Genomic DNA, 17,111 nt, shown 5'->3' on the forward strand with positions numbered 1-17,111 from the left:
GACTGCAGAGAAGTCTGGTGCCTGTTGGTTGCTGGATAACAGATGGGAGGACGACACAGGACGGGTTAGTAGAAGAGTTAAAACTTCATGCAGTTAATGAGTGTTATAGGCTTGCCTAAAGAAATGGGTTTTAAGAGCACGTTTGAAACTTTGGAGGTTAGGTATTAGTCCGGGGCAGAGCATTCCATAGAATTGGTGCAGCTCTAGAGAAGTCTTGGAGACGCGAGTGGGAGGTCCGCACTAGGGTAGAGGTTAATCTAAGATCACTGGCGGATCTAAGAGCACGGGTTGGGCGATAGACTGAGATAAGAGAGGAGAGGTAGGGGGGTGCAGCATTATACAGAGCTTTATGGATGAGGGTTATTATTTTAAACTGTATTCGAAAGGAGACTGGCAGCCAGTGCAGCGACTGGCATGAACTGTAGGCATACATGGTCCCCTTATCAAACGAGCTGTGTCAGGCAGAATTTTGGGTTGTTTTCATGGCTTCCACAACAAACTTGTTAACTTTGTCGCCACCCTGCTGTGTAATACACAAAATATACTGGCAAACTTTTATCATTTACCAATATTATTTCAGCGCTTCTTGCGCATCTGTTTACATTCCCCTCACCCGCCATATCCTAAACTTATAAGAACGCTACTACACTTGATCTTATACAAAAGGTTCTTAGAAGTGCTGTTTGGGGAGTAGCCTAGAGACAGGGGCTTGGATTGGCGAAAGCTCGCCTGGCAGCGGAGCGCCAGCTCCATGCCAAGATCCAACTAGCATAGTTTTAACTGCAGCACCTTTAATCTACTACTAGTTCACTGCCTCCATACATGGTCCCCTTATCAAACGAGCTGTGTCAGGCAGAATTTTGGGTTGTTTTCATGGCTTCCATGTTAACTTTGTCGCCACCCTGCTGTGTAATCCACAAAATATACTGGCAAACTTTTATCATGTACCGATATTATTTGAGCGCTTCTTGCTCACCTCCTTTGGTTCCTCTCTGCCACCCATTGGTTTGAAGCCTGAGTCCATTTAGGGTATGTCGCCATGCCACTCTCTAGCCTGCCGCTGCTGCCGCTGCCTCTGCATGCCGTCCCCTATAGTGTCAGGGTCAATTATTGGATGTTTTAGATGCTATCTAGCTTCATTCTGTCACTCTGTCATGGCCATGCTGTTGCCCATAATTTTGGCATAATGGTGCGATTAAGCAGCCTCAGAGGCATCCATGCATGCTGCCCCTGCTGTTTCCTGTCCATTTCCATGGTGTTTCCATCCTTTTCTGAGGTTCCCAGGTGTTTGGCCAAGCTTCCCTGTGCAGAGCTTTGGTCCCCTTGAAAAATGCTCGAGTCTCCCATTGACTTCAATGGGGCTCGTTATTCGAGACGAGCACTCGAGCATCGGGAAATGTTCGTCTCGAATAACGAGTACCCGAGCATTTTAGTGCTCTCTCATCTCTACTATCTATCTATCTATCTATCTATCTATCTATCTATCTATCTATGTAACACTCCAGCACAGCACATGAGGACACAGCATGAAGACTTGGAGTGAATCTCCTGCCACTTCCTTGTGTGAGGTGATGGGGGAGGGGGGCTGCAGTTTGTGTCTGTGTGGATTATTTCTTCATACACAAGTGAAGGGGAAGCTGAGGGAGAGAGTTTAGGTTTAGGTGCTTGGTTACTACATTAGTGATGGCTTCTCCCTGCACATGACTACTGCAGCACTGAGCCATGAGGTAATCAGCTGTGAGCAGTGAGACATGAGGTGATCAGCTGTGTGCAGAGAGAGAGATGGGGCGTGTCTCTTCGTCCATAGTCTCACCTTCTTTATGAAGACGGAATGTCCATAGTAACAGACATATGAGAGTATACTGCCATCTAGGGGAAGTCTGCAGAATACAAGAGGAAGGAGCAAGAATCGGGTAACTAATCCCATTGCAAAAGGGCTTAAAATTACCTGCCCTACAACATATAAAAAGTTTTTTGAAATGACGATTACACTTTAAGGAAAATGGAAAGAAGTGACTTGAGAAATTTGTAATAAATGTCTCAAAAAGAGATCTGAAAAAAAAAACATTTAACACATGAAAATGAGAGATTGATAAATTACCAAGGAAGCAGACGTAAAAAAGATTAGCAAAAAAATAGCAAAAAACAAACTGAGATAAGATGAATGAGCCCCCCCCATTTGTAATTGAAGCCGGTGTAGGTAATCTTATGCTCTGGACTGGGATACCTTGGGTTCTTGCATTTATGTCTATATCACCTTTACATATACCACCTAACAAAAAACTATATAGCCCTGTAAGACAATATAACCTGCCCATAATTGTGGTGCATCCATGATTAGGGACGCATTCAGCGCCTGAAACGCATTGGAAATACCTGCGTGTCTGTACATGATTTTAATATGATCTGAATAAAGACAGAGGTTTTTAACCAACTCCTTGGTCCTTGGGATTTAAGCTGGAAAACTACTTTTAGCCTGTAATCTAGTAGTGGGTTCCCCAACCCTGGATTGCATCCCTCCTTGCCTGTTTTTGCCTTCTCATCCAACTCTGTTTCCTCTTCTCCTACCTACTCATCCAGTCATCGTAACATCTGCAACACTCGTACTGTGAGGTGGCACTGTATGATGCAAATACTACTAATACTGATACGGTAACTTAGTACAGTATGAAGCAAATATTATTAACTCTGGTACAGTAATGTAGTACTGTATGATGCAAATAGAACTAAGGCTACATTCACACGGACGTATGAAAACGGCCGTATACGTACGCCACATACATACGGCCACATTCATTTCAATGGACAATACGTCCAACCATTTATATTGCGGTTTTTGACACTGGAGTGTACGTACCGTATACTGGCCGTATAAAAATATAGAGCATGTCCTATTTTCTCCCGTATTTCAGTTCTGTATGCCCTAAAAGTCTATGGGCATGTATAAAATAAGGGTTAAATACGTGCTGCATACGGATGAAAAACGTCACGTATATACGGGCTCATACAGCCCGTAAATACAGGACTGGAGAAATCATACGGTCGTGTGAATGTAGCCTAAGTCTGGCCCACCACTGTTAATTCTGCCCCTATTCACACAACCTCAGGTTCTCTAATTACTAATAAAATCCACAAAGTGAGCTCAAAGAAATCACACCAAGACAAAGTATGGTATAATATCTCAATCTCTGTGGAGCACTGATACCATGCAAGGCATATAAAAACAAAAGCATTTTCATTAAACATATAACAATACTTCACAGCGCTATAGCAGACTATGAATAGCAACATTATGTTCTTCACAGTGCCCTAAAAAGGGCAATTATTTCAGATTATCACCTGTCCCTTATCACAGCAGCCTCCTCTCCCTACCTAACTGCCCTGAAAAGGGCAGTTGTTCCCAGCCATCTCACCCTATCACAATCAGCAGCCTCTCCATTGCTCTGTCTCTTTGGCTTTTATACAGCAGGGTCATATGTCCCATCTAGAAAACCAAATAACCAACAACAACAGGGGTAATCACTGTATTCAAGCAAATTATCCTGCTCACAATCTAGAGGACCCCGCAAAAATGATAAATTATCCATAAAGAACCTCCACTCTTCATAACGAAGTCATAGAAACAATCAAATCTTTATTACATGAAAACAGTCACAAAATGCATCTTATTAATTTATCATATGTATTTTGTGACTAATTTCATGGTATTTCTTTGATTGTTTTTATGACTTTGTTATGAAGTGATAATTCACATGTCCCATCTGGCTGAATTCACCATGTTCATGGGAGCCAAACCCAGCAAGTTCTGTATAGACCCAAACTTTGCAATTTGGGCCCACTCGACACTAATAAAGATGAATTATATACTAATATTTTTTTCGCCCTGATATTTTCTTGGTTCTAATATATAGCCATTCTGATTTATCATTAACACCTATGGAGTCTGGAGCCTCTGCAGGCTCATTTGCATAATTTTGAAAGTCTTTTTTGAAAAAAAAAAAACGGCATAAGAAGCTAAAAGAAGAGAGGATCCTGCCAGTGGCCCCCACTGGCAGGATCCACTATGGAGCCTGGAGCCCCTGTAGGCTCATTTGCATAATTTTGAAAGTCTTTTTTGAAAAAAAAAACGGCATAAGAAGCTAAAAGAAGAGAGGATCCTGCCAGTGGCCTGCCAGTAGCCTGCCAGTAGCTTCTTATGCCCTGTTTTTTTTTTTTAATGATCCAAATGAGCCTGTACATACACCAGTATGTTAGTGTGCTTGATTTACAATCCTTGATCCTGGTGGTAGATGTGCTTTAAGCTGAACGTGGGTAAACCATTAGAAGTGATCTCCTAAAGCTGTCTCCACATGACTGTGCAGAAAAATCCACAGCATAATGCAAAAGCTGGCTAGTGGTTGGTATTCATACAAATCTCATCTACACTCTGCGCAAAAAAACTGCAGAAAAAAAGCCTTTAGAATCAGCAGCATATCAATTTATTTCTACGTATTCTGGGTGTGGAGTTCAACAACTTGTTCTCATGAGATATTACTTTACTTCTGGTTTCATAAATTGGTGTTTTATAGCCCTTATCTTATTTATACTCTCATTCAAGATTTATTAACTTTACTGTGTGTATGAGATCCTAGAAGTGCTGATGACTGGGGTGAACTTGATCTGCTACTATCAGTATTTTGTAACATGTTCTCAAATATACATTCCAACATGGGCGATCATATTTATCACAGTCCATAATTCTGCATAAGACTATATCTGTAGGGAATGATTGCACACAGATGCTGGATTAGAAAATAAAGTAATGCAGCCCTGGAAGAAAAGGCTCAGCGGTTTCCTCCAATGCCCAGGACAAGCTGAGAAGCCGCAGCACACATACAGTTTACGCTCTGGACGCCAGAGATAAGCAAAAAAGCTGCTGTTTGCCTTTCATCGTTCTTTCTTTCATCCTTTTTTTAGTGGAATAATCCATCTATGGAAACACCCCAAGGATGGGAGCAAACCACAAATACTGTCTCCATCTTTTGCAGTTCATCCCTCTACCATGCCTTCTCTCGCCGCGCTACTTTTTAATCCACTGTGATAATTTCCTGTGCACTTTGTCTCTGTCACTGGAAATCTGCGCAGAGTTGGATATCAGCATCTATTTGTTTTGTTTACAAAGATTACTAGATCACTTTTATCACTGGAAAATGCATCTTCTAATAGACACCAATTGTTGCTAAAGAAAACTCTGCTTTTAACAAAGGGGAATGCAACATAATAAAATGTCTTATCATTCAGAACATTAAAGATGCAATAAGGAAATAGCATACATTGAGTAGCCTGGTCTCCTGCATCATCTCATTTTAAGAAAATTATGTGTAGCATGGAAAGGGAAAAAAATGTAATCCCACCAATATATGTGGATCTGTATTATTGCAGTAATACTAGATTTGTCTAACTTTATTTTATGCTTTACCAATTTAACCCCATAATGCCAAGGACCTTTTTTCTTTTTTTGCGTTTCCATTTTTTACTCCCCACCTTCAAAAATCTATAACTTTTTTATTTTTCCATGTAAAGTGCTGTAGGAGGGCTTTTTTCTGCGTAACAAATTGCACTTCATAGCAGTGGTATTTTATATTCCATGCCGTGTACTAGGAAGTTGGAAAAAAAATCCTAATGCAGTGAAAATGGTGAAAAATCGCATTTGCACCATTTTCATGTGGATTTGGATTGTACGGCTTTCACTGTGCTCCCCAAATGACAGGTCTACTTTATTCTTTGGTTGTTGCGATCGTGGGGACAAAAAATTTGTATAGGTTTTATAATGTTTTCATACATTTACAAAAATTAAAACCTCCTGTACAAAAATTTTGCATGTTGTCATCTTCTGTAGCTAATAACTTTTTCATACTTCTGTGTACAGAGCTGTGTGTGGTGTCATTTTTGCAGCTTTTGATGAAGTTTTCAATGCTAGCATATTAAGGACTGTACAGCATTTTGATCATTTTTTAATTGAATTTTTTATATTTTTCAAAATGGCAAAAAGTGGCATTTTGGATTTTGGACGCTAGTTCTACGTTATGGGGTTAAACGCCGGGAATAACCATTAATATTTTTGATAGATTGGACATTTTGGGACATGTCAATACCTAACATGTTTATTCTTTTTACTGTTTATTTATATCCAAATTCAGTACAGTTAACATAAAATAATGTTTGGGTCAGTACAATAAAGGAAATACTTAACTCATAAGGGGAATTTATCGTTGGGTTTTTTGTCTATGTTTGGTGTTGTTTTGGTGTAGTTGTTGTAGAAATGCTGTTTTGCGACTTTCCGTTGCACCAAATTAACGTAGGACAGTCCAAAGCCACTTCAAAATAGACCCAGCTTGCGCCAAATCCATTATTTGCTTAGACTAGTTTTCACAATACTGAACTAAATTTATTTACGATTTGGTGCAAATTTCCATTTAGGCACCTGTTTTAACGCAAAATGACTCCAATCACCCCCTGGAAATAGGACAAAAACCACTTTTAAATTTATCAAGATCAATTACTCCTTAGAGGGACATGTGCGCCAAAAAATGAACATTTAGTGACAAACGCAAAAAACAATGTTATGAGACAAACCAAAAAGAAAAAAAAACAACAATATACATAGACTCACTTGATGAATTCAGATAAAATAAAAATGCATTTGAACAAGTCAAAGACAAATTATAATTATAAATATCCCCCATGGAGTTTTTTGTTATGATTTAATAATGTAAAACAATGTAAAGAAATTCTATATAGCCATAATCCAGCCATCACTTCCTTGCGCTGAGCTGTTTAAGGAGTAATTTTTTCATAACGGGCTGTTGTTTTCATTTATACAATTTAAGGAAATGTCCAACCTTTTTGTTGGTTTTTATACATTTTTTATTGGTGGCAAAACAATGGCAATTTCACCATTGTGACATTTTTATCTGTTGTGGCTTACACTGTATATAAAATTATCCTCCAGTAAAGAACATGACATGTGAGGTTCAAATTAAGAAAAAATTATAAGTCATCTTGTACAGTTCTCTCCATTGCATTTGTCTAGGTTCACTGCTCTCCTGAAAGTGATGACATCAAGTCCATGGCTTATTTGACTACTCAACCGATCACTGGCCTAAATAGTTAGTTTTGCCTTTAGCTGGTGACTTAGAGAACAGGTGTCAGGGTGTTTTGGGATGATAAACAAACTACAGATCCTGCTGTAAAAAAAAACTTTATATTTACCTAGAGATGAGTCCATCGCAGTGATTCAATGAAGTAATGGTAGTACATGGACTGTACCTATGGCACATGTGTAGTGAAGCCGGTTTGTACTACAGCAGCTTCAGTGCATCAATTTGCAAGTGCCGAGAGCCCTTGACTGATGTAAGTATTTAGGTATGGGTTTTTTTTTGTGGGGGCCGGAGGGGAAAGCTACACCATTGGTGGACCATTGGTTTAGTGTCCTAAATCACCCTGACAGGTTCAGTTTGAAAATGAAAAATTGCCAGGGATGTGCTTTTGGATATAATATTATGGGACATTGTGTTTGAACGTCTAAAACACCATGACATGTATATTAATATTTTTACCCTATTTTTTGAATGTTGTAGTTTTCCCCACTAAAGTTAGAGGCAAAAATCTTGGAACAATTATAAAATAAAAATTGAAAATCAATAGTAACTGGCTACTACTACAGAAACTTTTCTCTACAAGCGTATGTCATTTTGTCAAAAGTATTCTTCTAAGAGGAAGCTATCAGAAAACAGTGACAACCATTGAAGGAAATATTAGTGGGCAAATATGTGTTTCTGAAGGGCTAATATGATACATGAGCATTTGGGGATCAGTATATCCATGAATGGGTAAAAAGTATGTGTAGAATAAGTACAGCCGGTAACTCTAATACAGGCGGTCCCCTACTTAAGGACACCCGACTTACAGACAACCCATAGTTACAGACAGACCCCTCTGCCCACTGTGACCTCTGGTGAAGCTTTCTGGATGCTTTACTATAGCCCCAGACTGCAATGATCAGCTGTAAGGTGTCTGTACTGAAGCTTTATTGATAGTCCTAGGTCCAATTACAGAAAAAAATTTGAAACTCCAATTGTCACTGGGACAAAAGAAAAAAAATTGTCCAGAACTTCAATTATAACATATACAGTTTCGGCTTACATACAAATTCAACTTAAGAACAAACCTCCAGACCCTATCTTGTATGTAACCCAGGGACTGTCTGTATTCTATTGGTGCAGCCTGTGCAGCTGTACAAAGGCCCAATAAACAAAATGAACCAATGTTATCCTTGTCCCATTTCCTACTGTCTATTAAATTATATAAAAATGCATTCGGCAATGAATTTCATTAATACTAATACTAATAGATTGTTAGAGAGATATAGACATAGTATAACAAGCACCCAGCATATAGTTGCCTCCCATTGGCCTTATAGTGGCCTTATATTCCATCTGCCTGGAATACCCTTTTACACCTTGTAATCACAAGTGGAAATCACAATTACATATCGACATGGAGGCACTTTACCAGATTATAACAGAACACTTAATTTAACCACCCTAGTAAATTTTTATATTTTATGAAATTTAGATATTCCTTGCCACTTACCTTTTCTTTGTTGGTAGTTTCTTTCTCTCCCTTATTGAGGTTAGTAGACTTATTAGTTTGTGCCTGCCAATGAGTGGATGCCTGAACCTCAGACGGGCTCAAAAAGAACTCTGGGCGCTGAAGAATAAGAAAAATGAATGTGCATATATAGTCTTGGGGGACACAACCACGCTAAAATAGCACTTAATGTACGTTGCATCTGTGCATTTCTGGCTCAATTGCCTAAAACAACACTGTGAAATGACCAGTCAGACCAGTCTTTTGTTACTGTGCACTAGTCTACAAAATGGAAGTATTATCGCATAATGGAAGTTAATGATAGACATCTGGGGTGCATTTGTGTGCAGGCTATAGTGTGAGTCTGCATGAGCTTTACTCATTAGGCTGTGATTAACAGAGGAGCACTCTGCAGACATACAAATCACAGGCCAAAGCGTGAAAAGCCAACGTTTACAGATGTGTTTCTATTTCATCCCTCTTATTCTTTTTCCATCTGCACCTCTTTAATCAGAGGGACCGTATAATAAGATGTTGACACATTTACCTGTCGCCAGCCCTCCTTTTTTTTGTGAGAGTCGCAAAACCCTTACTATTAGAAGCATAAAATGACATTAAGATCCAACACCTTATCATCTCTTACATCTCCTGTCATTTGTATAAATAGCCCAGATGTAAGCACATATCTTCACAGGGTCTCGTTTTATGTGTCCCTTTGGTAGGAATGGGGCTTAAGGGATGAGTCTAGAAATTAATTCAGTGCCTGCCATAGAGGAGGAGGGCGGTTATTTATTGCAGCTGAAGGGTAAGAAACCCCTGAATTATTCAAAAGGTCCCCTCCTCTTTTTTCTGTTCTGTCCCATGGGGGAAATTAAGCAGAAGCATTTCCTTGTCCACCTCCCACTAGCCCTGAGGGGTGATATGAAAAGATATCGACAGCTTGTTAGTTCAGATTATTTATGAGAGTAGAAAGAAAAGCAAAGAAGCATGATCGGGGAAAGTAAGTGATTGACAGACGGTGGTATTCCATGTTGTCTCCAGTTGTTTAAGCACTTCTGAGAAATGTTCTTGTGTTTTTACAAGATCTTCAACCTTAAACTTACCCAGCCATCCAGCAGACAATATATTGTACTGCACAAAGCACTTGTGCGGATGGATATGAGTAACACAAAGAATTGTAGATATACAACAAAATCAGAAGGAAGAAGTAAACAATGACTTGAAAGGAAAGACCATCTTTTACCTCAGTCTTCAGCAGCAGCAGTTGTAGTGACACAGAGGGAGCCTCACCAGAAATAGCCTTCAACTCGGTTCCCTGGAGAAAAAAAGATTTATGAAGGACAACTCTGAAAAGCAAAAGTAGACGTGCCCACCCAGAGGTCCAGCACCCAATTTAGAGGCTACTAAGGGCTATTTCCGAGAGATCAATGGAGGTTGATCCTGGGAATCCCAGTCCAACGCTGCTGACAAGTTCAGCTCCACATACAATGAGCATACTATCATCTTGAACCTACCTGGATTGGTACACCAGTTAAGGTGAGGGCCTTGATACTAGTACTCTGCATGAGCCGATGATAGACTTCCTTATCCAATGGGATCACTGAAAATCCACAATGGTTTGACAAGTGCCACGGGACACGCCTTGAATCTACAAACAAATATTAGTTATATGAGATTGATTGTATATATGTGGTAAGTATGACCTCACATTTGCAAATCTTTGGCTCCTTGCTTCCGTTAACCTTATAACCAGCATCAGATCCATTCAGAGATTGATTTTTTGCTGAATACGAAGGTTATTTACAATTGACCTTTAATTACCCTTTCATCCCATTTGCAGAACTATATAAGTAATAGCTTAAGGAGATTCCTTGAATGTGTGTTTCCTCGCAGTTATCTGTCATTAGCATTCTGGTTGAGGGCAGGATCTCTTAAGGAGAAATTAATATTCAGACATTCACATCAAACATGACATACAGCATATGCAATAAGTATTAGAAAGCAGATTATAATTTGGCTGTTTTGTATGAGAAAAGAGGACAATGTGTGGACACTGAATGTCATGCTGTGGTAAATGCTTTGTAATATTTCATCGGTTTTCAAGTGATTGCAATGTTATTTAACCACTTGAGCAGAGGACACGTTTTTGTCCTCTAATTTTTTTTTTCTCACAGCTGTACCTTGTTTCTCTAAATGTTACAAATATTGAAAACCTCTCTAATTGAAAACCTCATTAATTTAAAGGGGTATTCCAGGAAAAAGCATAATTCATATACAAATGGGTCCTTAAAATATAAGCTAATATGTAATTAGTTGTTATTTAAAATTTTGCTTCCCTTAGCAGAAAATGCCTTTGACATACACTGTAATGAAGAATAAAAATGCTACTGGCCCTTTATTCAGTCCGTTGATTTTCTACATGCAGAGCAGACACAGGACAGAAGATGCCGCTTGTCCCATGTCCACATCATCATCACTGTGATAGTCAGTTGGTTGCAGTGCTTCCAGTATGGCCTCATGATGTCATCATGGCAGTTACACACATCGGGGAGATTTATCACTGCTTGTACACCAGTCTAATAATAGCAAATTCTTGTACAGTGCAAGAATTGGCAATTAAAATTGTGAATACGGCACCTCCATGACATGTGAGGGTAGTGGGGGAGTAGCGGGGCACGTCAGTTGGAGGAGGGGGTGGGCACAGGTGGTCAGGTGGTGATCTCCCCCATCATTACTATGGTAACAGAGAAAGATAGTCTGTTACACCATCATTGAAAGCAGAGCATAAGAGGGAGGAGTCAGGGCCGGCTCCAGGTTTCAGTAGGCCCCTGGGCGACAGTGCCTAAGTGGGCCCCTTTGCACTGCCAGCATTAAAAATTCAAAAACTAAAATGGTCTCCTATTGCCTGAAATATTCCCCATTTTATCATCCCAAACAGTCGTGTCATGGTCAGGGCAGTTTTGAGGTTATTTAACCAACAGGGCGAACCTAAAAATGTGTGCCCCTCCACTCTGCCAAGTAATAAAACTGAAACTGCAACTCGGCTGCTGCAGAACCTCATAATACACACCTCAACTGCAGCAAAACCTCATAATACACACCTCAACACTGCAGAACCTCATAATACACACCTCAGCTGCTGCGGAATCGCATAATACTCATCACTGTTGCTGCAGAACCTCATAATACACACCTCAGCTGCTGCGGAATCTCATAATACACATCACTGCTGCTGCAGAACCTCATAATACACACCTTAGCTGCTGCGGAACCTCATAATACACATCACTGCTGCTGCAGAACCTCATAATACACAGCTTAGCTGCAGCGAAACCTCATAATACACATAACTGCTGCTGCAGAACCTCATAATACACACCTCAGCTGCTGCAGAACCTCATAATACACACCTCAGCCCCTGCAGAACCTTATAATACACACCTCAGCTTCAGCAGAACCTCATAATACACACCTGAGCTCCTGCAGAACCTCATAATACACATCACTGCTGCTGCAGAACCTCATAATACACAGCTTAGCTGCAGCGAAACCTCATAATACACATAACTGCTGCTGCAGAACCTCATAATACACACCTCAGCTGCTGCAGAACCTCATAATACACACCTCAGCTTCTGCAGAACCTTATAATACACACCTCAGCTTCAGCAGAACCTCATAATACACACCTGAGCTGCTGCAGAACCTCATAATACACACCTGAGCTGCTGTGTAACCTTATACTACACATCACTGACACAGAACCCTCTCTGCTTCTCATGTATACTTGGATGATTCATATCATTCACACATCCACACATGTAGCAAGACATATATACAGGCAGAGAGCTACAGATACATGCAGACAGCTACAGATATACATGCAGACAGCTACGGATATACATGCAGACAGCTACAGATATACATGCAGACAGCTACAGATATACATGCAGACAGCTACGGATATACATGCAGACAGCTACAGATATACATGCAGACAGCTACAGATATACATGCAGACAGCTACGGATATACATGCAGACAGCTACGGATATACATGCAGACAGCTACAGATATACATGCAGACAGGTACAGAAAAGCATGGAGGCACACACACACTGACAGACAGATACATGCAGACACACATGCAAGCAAACACATCATCACACATACAATACACTCACTGTATGGATCAGTTATACACATCCATACATGTCACATACCATGGGGTGTCTGCAGCAGCCCTGGGATCACATAGAGGAGTCTTCAGGTTTCTCCTCCTCCTCCTCCTCCTCTTCGTCCCGATCTCTGAGCTGACAGATTTCTGCTTTACTGCAGCTCCGTGTGAAGAGGAGGAGGGGGGATTAACCTGTAATGTGCTGCATCACACAGGTAGCTCTGTAGATCTTTTATTTTATATAAAAGTAAAAAACATAACAATACAAACAAAACATAATATACAATATATACAATCTCTTACCTGCTGGTCCAGCCACATTCACACCTAGTAAAAACAATAACTTAAAATACACTGAAATGAACACCAATTACCACAACCCCCACCCAACCGATTATCACAACCTAAACCAAACCAATAAACAATAAGACAAGCCACACCCACAAATAAAACATAAATGACTATAAATAACTATAAATTTATACATAAACCCACCCCACACCCTCTAATAACAAACCACCCCACACAGATCACATCCCACACCCATTTTTTTTTTTTTTTTCAATATATAATAACAAATACACACTACACTACACTAAACTAGATCCCTCGTCCGCACCCTCCCCTTCCCCCCAGACACTGGTCTAACGTCCAAAGTTTGCGTTAAGTAGTCCAGACCAGTGCCCAGGGTCATAGAGTCCAAGGTCACTTGTTCGTAAATCCCACCACCATCACCCCCCTCCCAACCTAACACTATGTCCCAAACCCCACTATATACACTATATACAATATATACAGTATTTACAACACAACATAAAGAAAACAGTATACAAATAAAATCTCAACATCATCAATCAAAACCACATAAAACCCAGGTTCGGTGCCTGCAAGCCCCATATCACTACATGCCCAGATACAAAACAAAAATCTACAGTGCAGCATCAGCCCAACACCAGGAGCGGAGATGACAGACTAAGGGACACTAAAGGAGAAGCCCCTCCATAGGAGAGAGGCCCTCCCCGTGCCCAGCCTCTCATACTCCAGAGAGCGCACCTTCACCAGGTCACCCAGAATGTTCCTAACCACCTCATCCACCGGGAGGATTTTACGCTGCGTCGATACTAAGCACCGTGCGTTCCACGTGTGGTACCTGACCACTAGGCTGACTAGGAATAACGTGCAGCGGTCCCGGCCACCCAGGCCTCTGAATGCTCCATAGGCCCACTCCGCATAGGAGAGACCGGCTAACCCGGGCCAATGGATGGAAGCGCCCACCCGGCTGTACACCTCTGTGTTAAAGGGGCACTGAAGCAGGAAGTGGTCCATGCTCTCCAGCAGGCCACCGCACTCCTCCCGGGGACAACCCCTTTCCTCAGAGCTCCTACACTTCAGATTGTCCCTCACACACAGCTTTCCATGGAAGCAGCGCCAAGTCACATCCCAAAACTTCAAGGGGATCCTGATGGAATTCAATAAACTCAAACCCACCCCCAGATCCCGACTTGGGCAATCCCTGAGGGCCAGAGGCTTCTGGAAATGGGTCAACAGAACCCTCTTGTCAAGGACTTTCTTCGACATGGTCCTGATCTCCCACATTCCCAGACCCCACCGGCGAATCACCTTCAGAAGCGGGGTAGCGTAAGCCGGAAGATGCCCATGCGGTGTACGAAGATCCTTCACTTGCCCTCCTGTCTCCCATTCCTGGAAGAAAGGCCGAAACCATCCCCTACAGGAGTATACCCACGGAGGAGCCCTCTCTTTCCAGAGGTTTGCAACATTGATTTTAAGAAAGGTATTCACTAGGAACACCACAGGGTTGACCATACACAACCCTCCTTGTCTCCTCGTGCGGTAAGTAACCTCCCTCTTGATTAGGTTCAGCCTATTCCCCCATAACAGCTGGAAGAACAGACTGTAGACCCGAGTCCAGAGGGGTTCTGGCAACATGCACACACTGCCCAGATAAATCATCAACGGGAGCAGGTAGGTTTTGATCAGATTAACCCTTTCTCTGAGGGTCAAAGACCAACCCTTCCACTGGTCCACCCTCTGAGCGGCGATCTTAAGCCTGCCGTCCCAGTTTTGCATGGGGTAATCCCCCTGGCCAAATTCGATGCCTAGAACTTTGGCAGAGTCCTGGGGCCCTGGAAGAGTGTCCGGGAGATCAAAGCCCGGACCTCCCTCTCCCAGCCAGAGACTCTCTCTGTAGTCTCTACCTGTGCTGTGCCTTGTTCCAGAGGGGAGGAACGGTGCAGGACACAGCTTGTCCTCACAGGAAGTGAAGAGTGAACATGTGCACAGCGTGTGTGGGCCCCCGGCAGCTCTCTGGGCCCCGGCACTTGCCCAGGTATGCCGGGTGCTGGAGCCGGGCCTGGGAGGAGTAGTCACTTAGAACTAAAGGGACTTGTAGTTTGCAGTGGCAGCCATCTTGGTGATAACTCAGCCTACTTTAGAGAGGCCATAACATTTTGTGAATCATAATATCAAAACTATTTAAGCTCCATTTTGTGACTAATGACATTTGGGCTCATTTACTAAGGGTCACAAATCGAACTTTGGTCACAAGACAATGCACTTACATGCACCAGGAAGAAGAAGGTGAACTGGGTGCAGGATCTTAGTGAATCGCGGCACAGTGCATTATCGTCAGACTCCAGTGGCCAGGTAAGTAAATGTGCCCCATTGAGTTTTGTTATATTCATTTATTTATAACATTATGGAGCTCATTTACTAAGGGTCCAAATCGTGCATTTTCGTTGTGTATCCCGAATATTTCCAATTTGCGGCGAATTGCCCCGGGATTGTGGCGCATCGGTGCTGGCTTTCATGCGACAGAAATGGGGGGGGGGGGGCGTGGCCGTTGGAAGACCCAAAGGATTTGGAAAAATTCTGAATTTTAAAAAATAAATTGTGTCGCAAGAATAGCACTCACATACATCGAGACGAAGAAGGTGAACTCCGGCGGACTTCAGCGCAGCAGCGACACCTATTGGATATCGGGCCACGACCATAGTGCATCCCGGCAAGCTCCGAATCAACATCGGATAACGCACTGCGGGATCGTGAATGGACCGGGTAAGTAAATGAGCCCCTATGGGTTTTTGTATCAGATGTTCATATTCCCGGAATACCCCTTTAAGCATGTCTTTGGCAATCCCTCATAAGATTGTAGCACATTCTTAAAAGAACTTTAAATCTAGAAATTAATATTAAAACTGAGAGAGACGCATAGTAGACTGTTTCTCAGTCTGTGTCATGTTATGACAATCAGCAAGTCTAAGTCCCCAGACGAAGGCTCAGTGCGACCCAAAACGCACGTCAGGGCAGCAGTCATCCTGGACATTGGAGCCTAATACCCTGTCACCTTGGTAAGGAGTCTTCTTTTATGGTTGGTTATCTCACTGTACACTCACTGCATTACTTTTTTGCTGTACTCAGTACAAATACCTAGTCATCTTTGTGGAGGTTCCCTCCTCAACCATTTATGCTACCAGTCTCCTATATGTCTATCTCCATTTTATGTGAGAAAACAATTTTTTAATTATTGTTTGTCATAATAAAGTTTATTGTTTCTAATTCCATCATAACCTTAGTCCGGGCTTTTTTCCTCTTTGTGAGGTACAATTGGGTACACGTCCCTTACATAAGCCATAATTTATAAATCCTCCCGAGACAGAATATAGGTGTTTTTTCTCTTGCATAAATGCCCCATCTTTTGCGTAAAGACCATCTGAAGGGATGGGGCTTAGTCAAGGGGCAAAACTTAACAATACATTTATTTGCCAAAATGCTGAAATACGGAGAAGACTGCTTCACCATCTGACAGTAGAGTTCCAGAAAAGACAAATATTGATTACTTGCTAACATGGTGCAAGAGAGAAAATTTAATTTTTTTACAAAAATCAGTGGAGCAGCACCTATCAAATCATTAAAAGAATTGGAGTTGATGGTGGTGAAAAGTCTTCTTTAAGTTAAGATAAAATAGAAATAATTAGAGAAGAGCTAGATTTTTTTGTGTATTTCCTGTGTTTAGTGTTCCTCTATAGGCATTTAGCTTGCCAGTTGACCATTTGACATTTATTAGTTGAAAATTTTAAATGTAAACTGACCTTCTGACTTTCCCTAATAGTAATGCCTGATCTTTCTTTTCTGAGTTCTTTTGTTTCCAGGTACCCTCTACCGGAGGTTTCTAAAGATTTTAGGGCACATTTAGTAAGGGCTTTATACCAGTTTTCTATTAAACTTTGCACATCCTTTTAGGTGCAAACTGCTTGCATAGGTATTTAAGAAGTGTCTGCACCAT

General features: G+C 41.4%; 1 protein-coding gene across 4 annotated transcripts in view; it reads right to left on the minus strand.

Moving 5' to 3' along the window:
- The window catches only part of CCDC33 (coiled-coil domain containing 33), an 86,656-nt gene that overhangs the window by 42,249 nt on the left and 27,296 nt on the right, over positions 1 to 17,111 (minus strand). For all 4 annotated transcript variants that reach the window (XM_072147841.1, XM_072147842.1, XM_072147843.1 and 1 more), the window contains exons 11-13: positions 10,146 to 10,279; positions 9,875 to 9,946; positions 8,635 to 8,751 (exon numbers count right to left, since the gene is read on the minus strand). In XM_072147841.1, coding sequence (XP_072003942.1) covers positions 8,635 to 8,751; positions 9,875 to 9,946; positions 10,146 to 10,279 — 323 coding nt within the window. The remainder of the gene's footprint in view (positions 1 to 8,634; positions 8,752 to 9,874; positions 9,947 to 10,145; positions 10,280 to 17,111) is intronic.

The sequence above is a fragment of the Engystomops pustulosus genome, chromosome 4, assembly GCF_040894005.1.
Source record: "Engystomops pustulosus chromosome 4, aEngPut4.maternal, whole genome shotgun sequence".
In the NCBI taxonomy this organism is placed as follows: domain Eukaryota; kingdom Metazoa; phylum Chordata; class Amphibia; order Anura; family Leptodactylidae; genus Engystomops; species Engystomops pustulosus.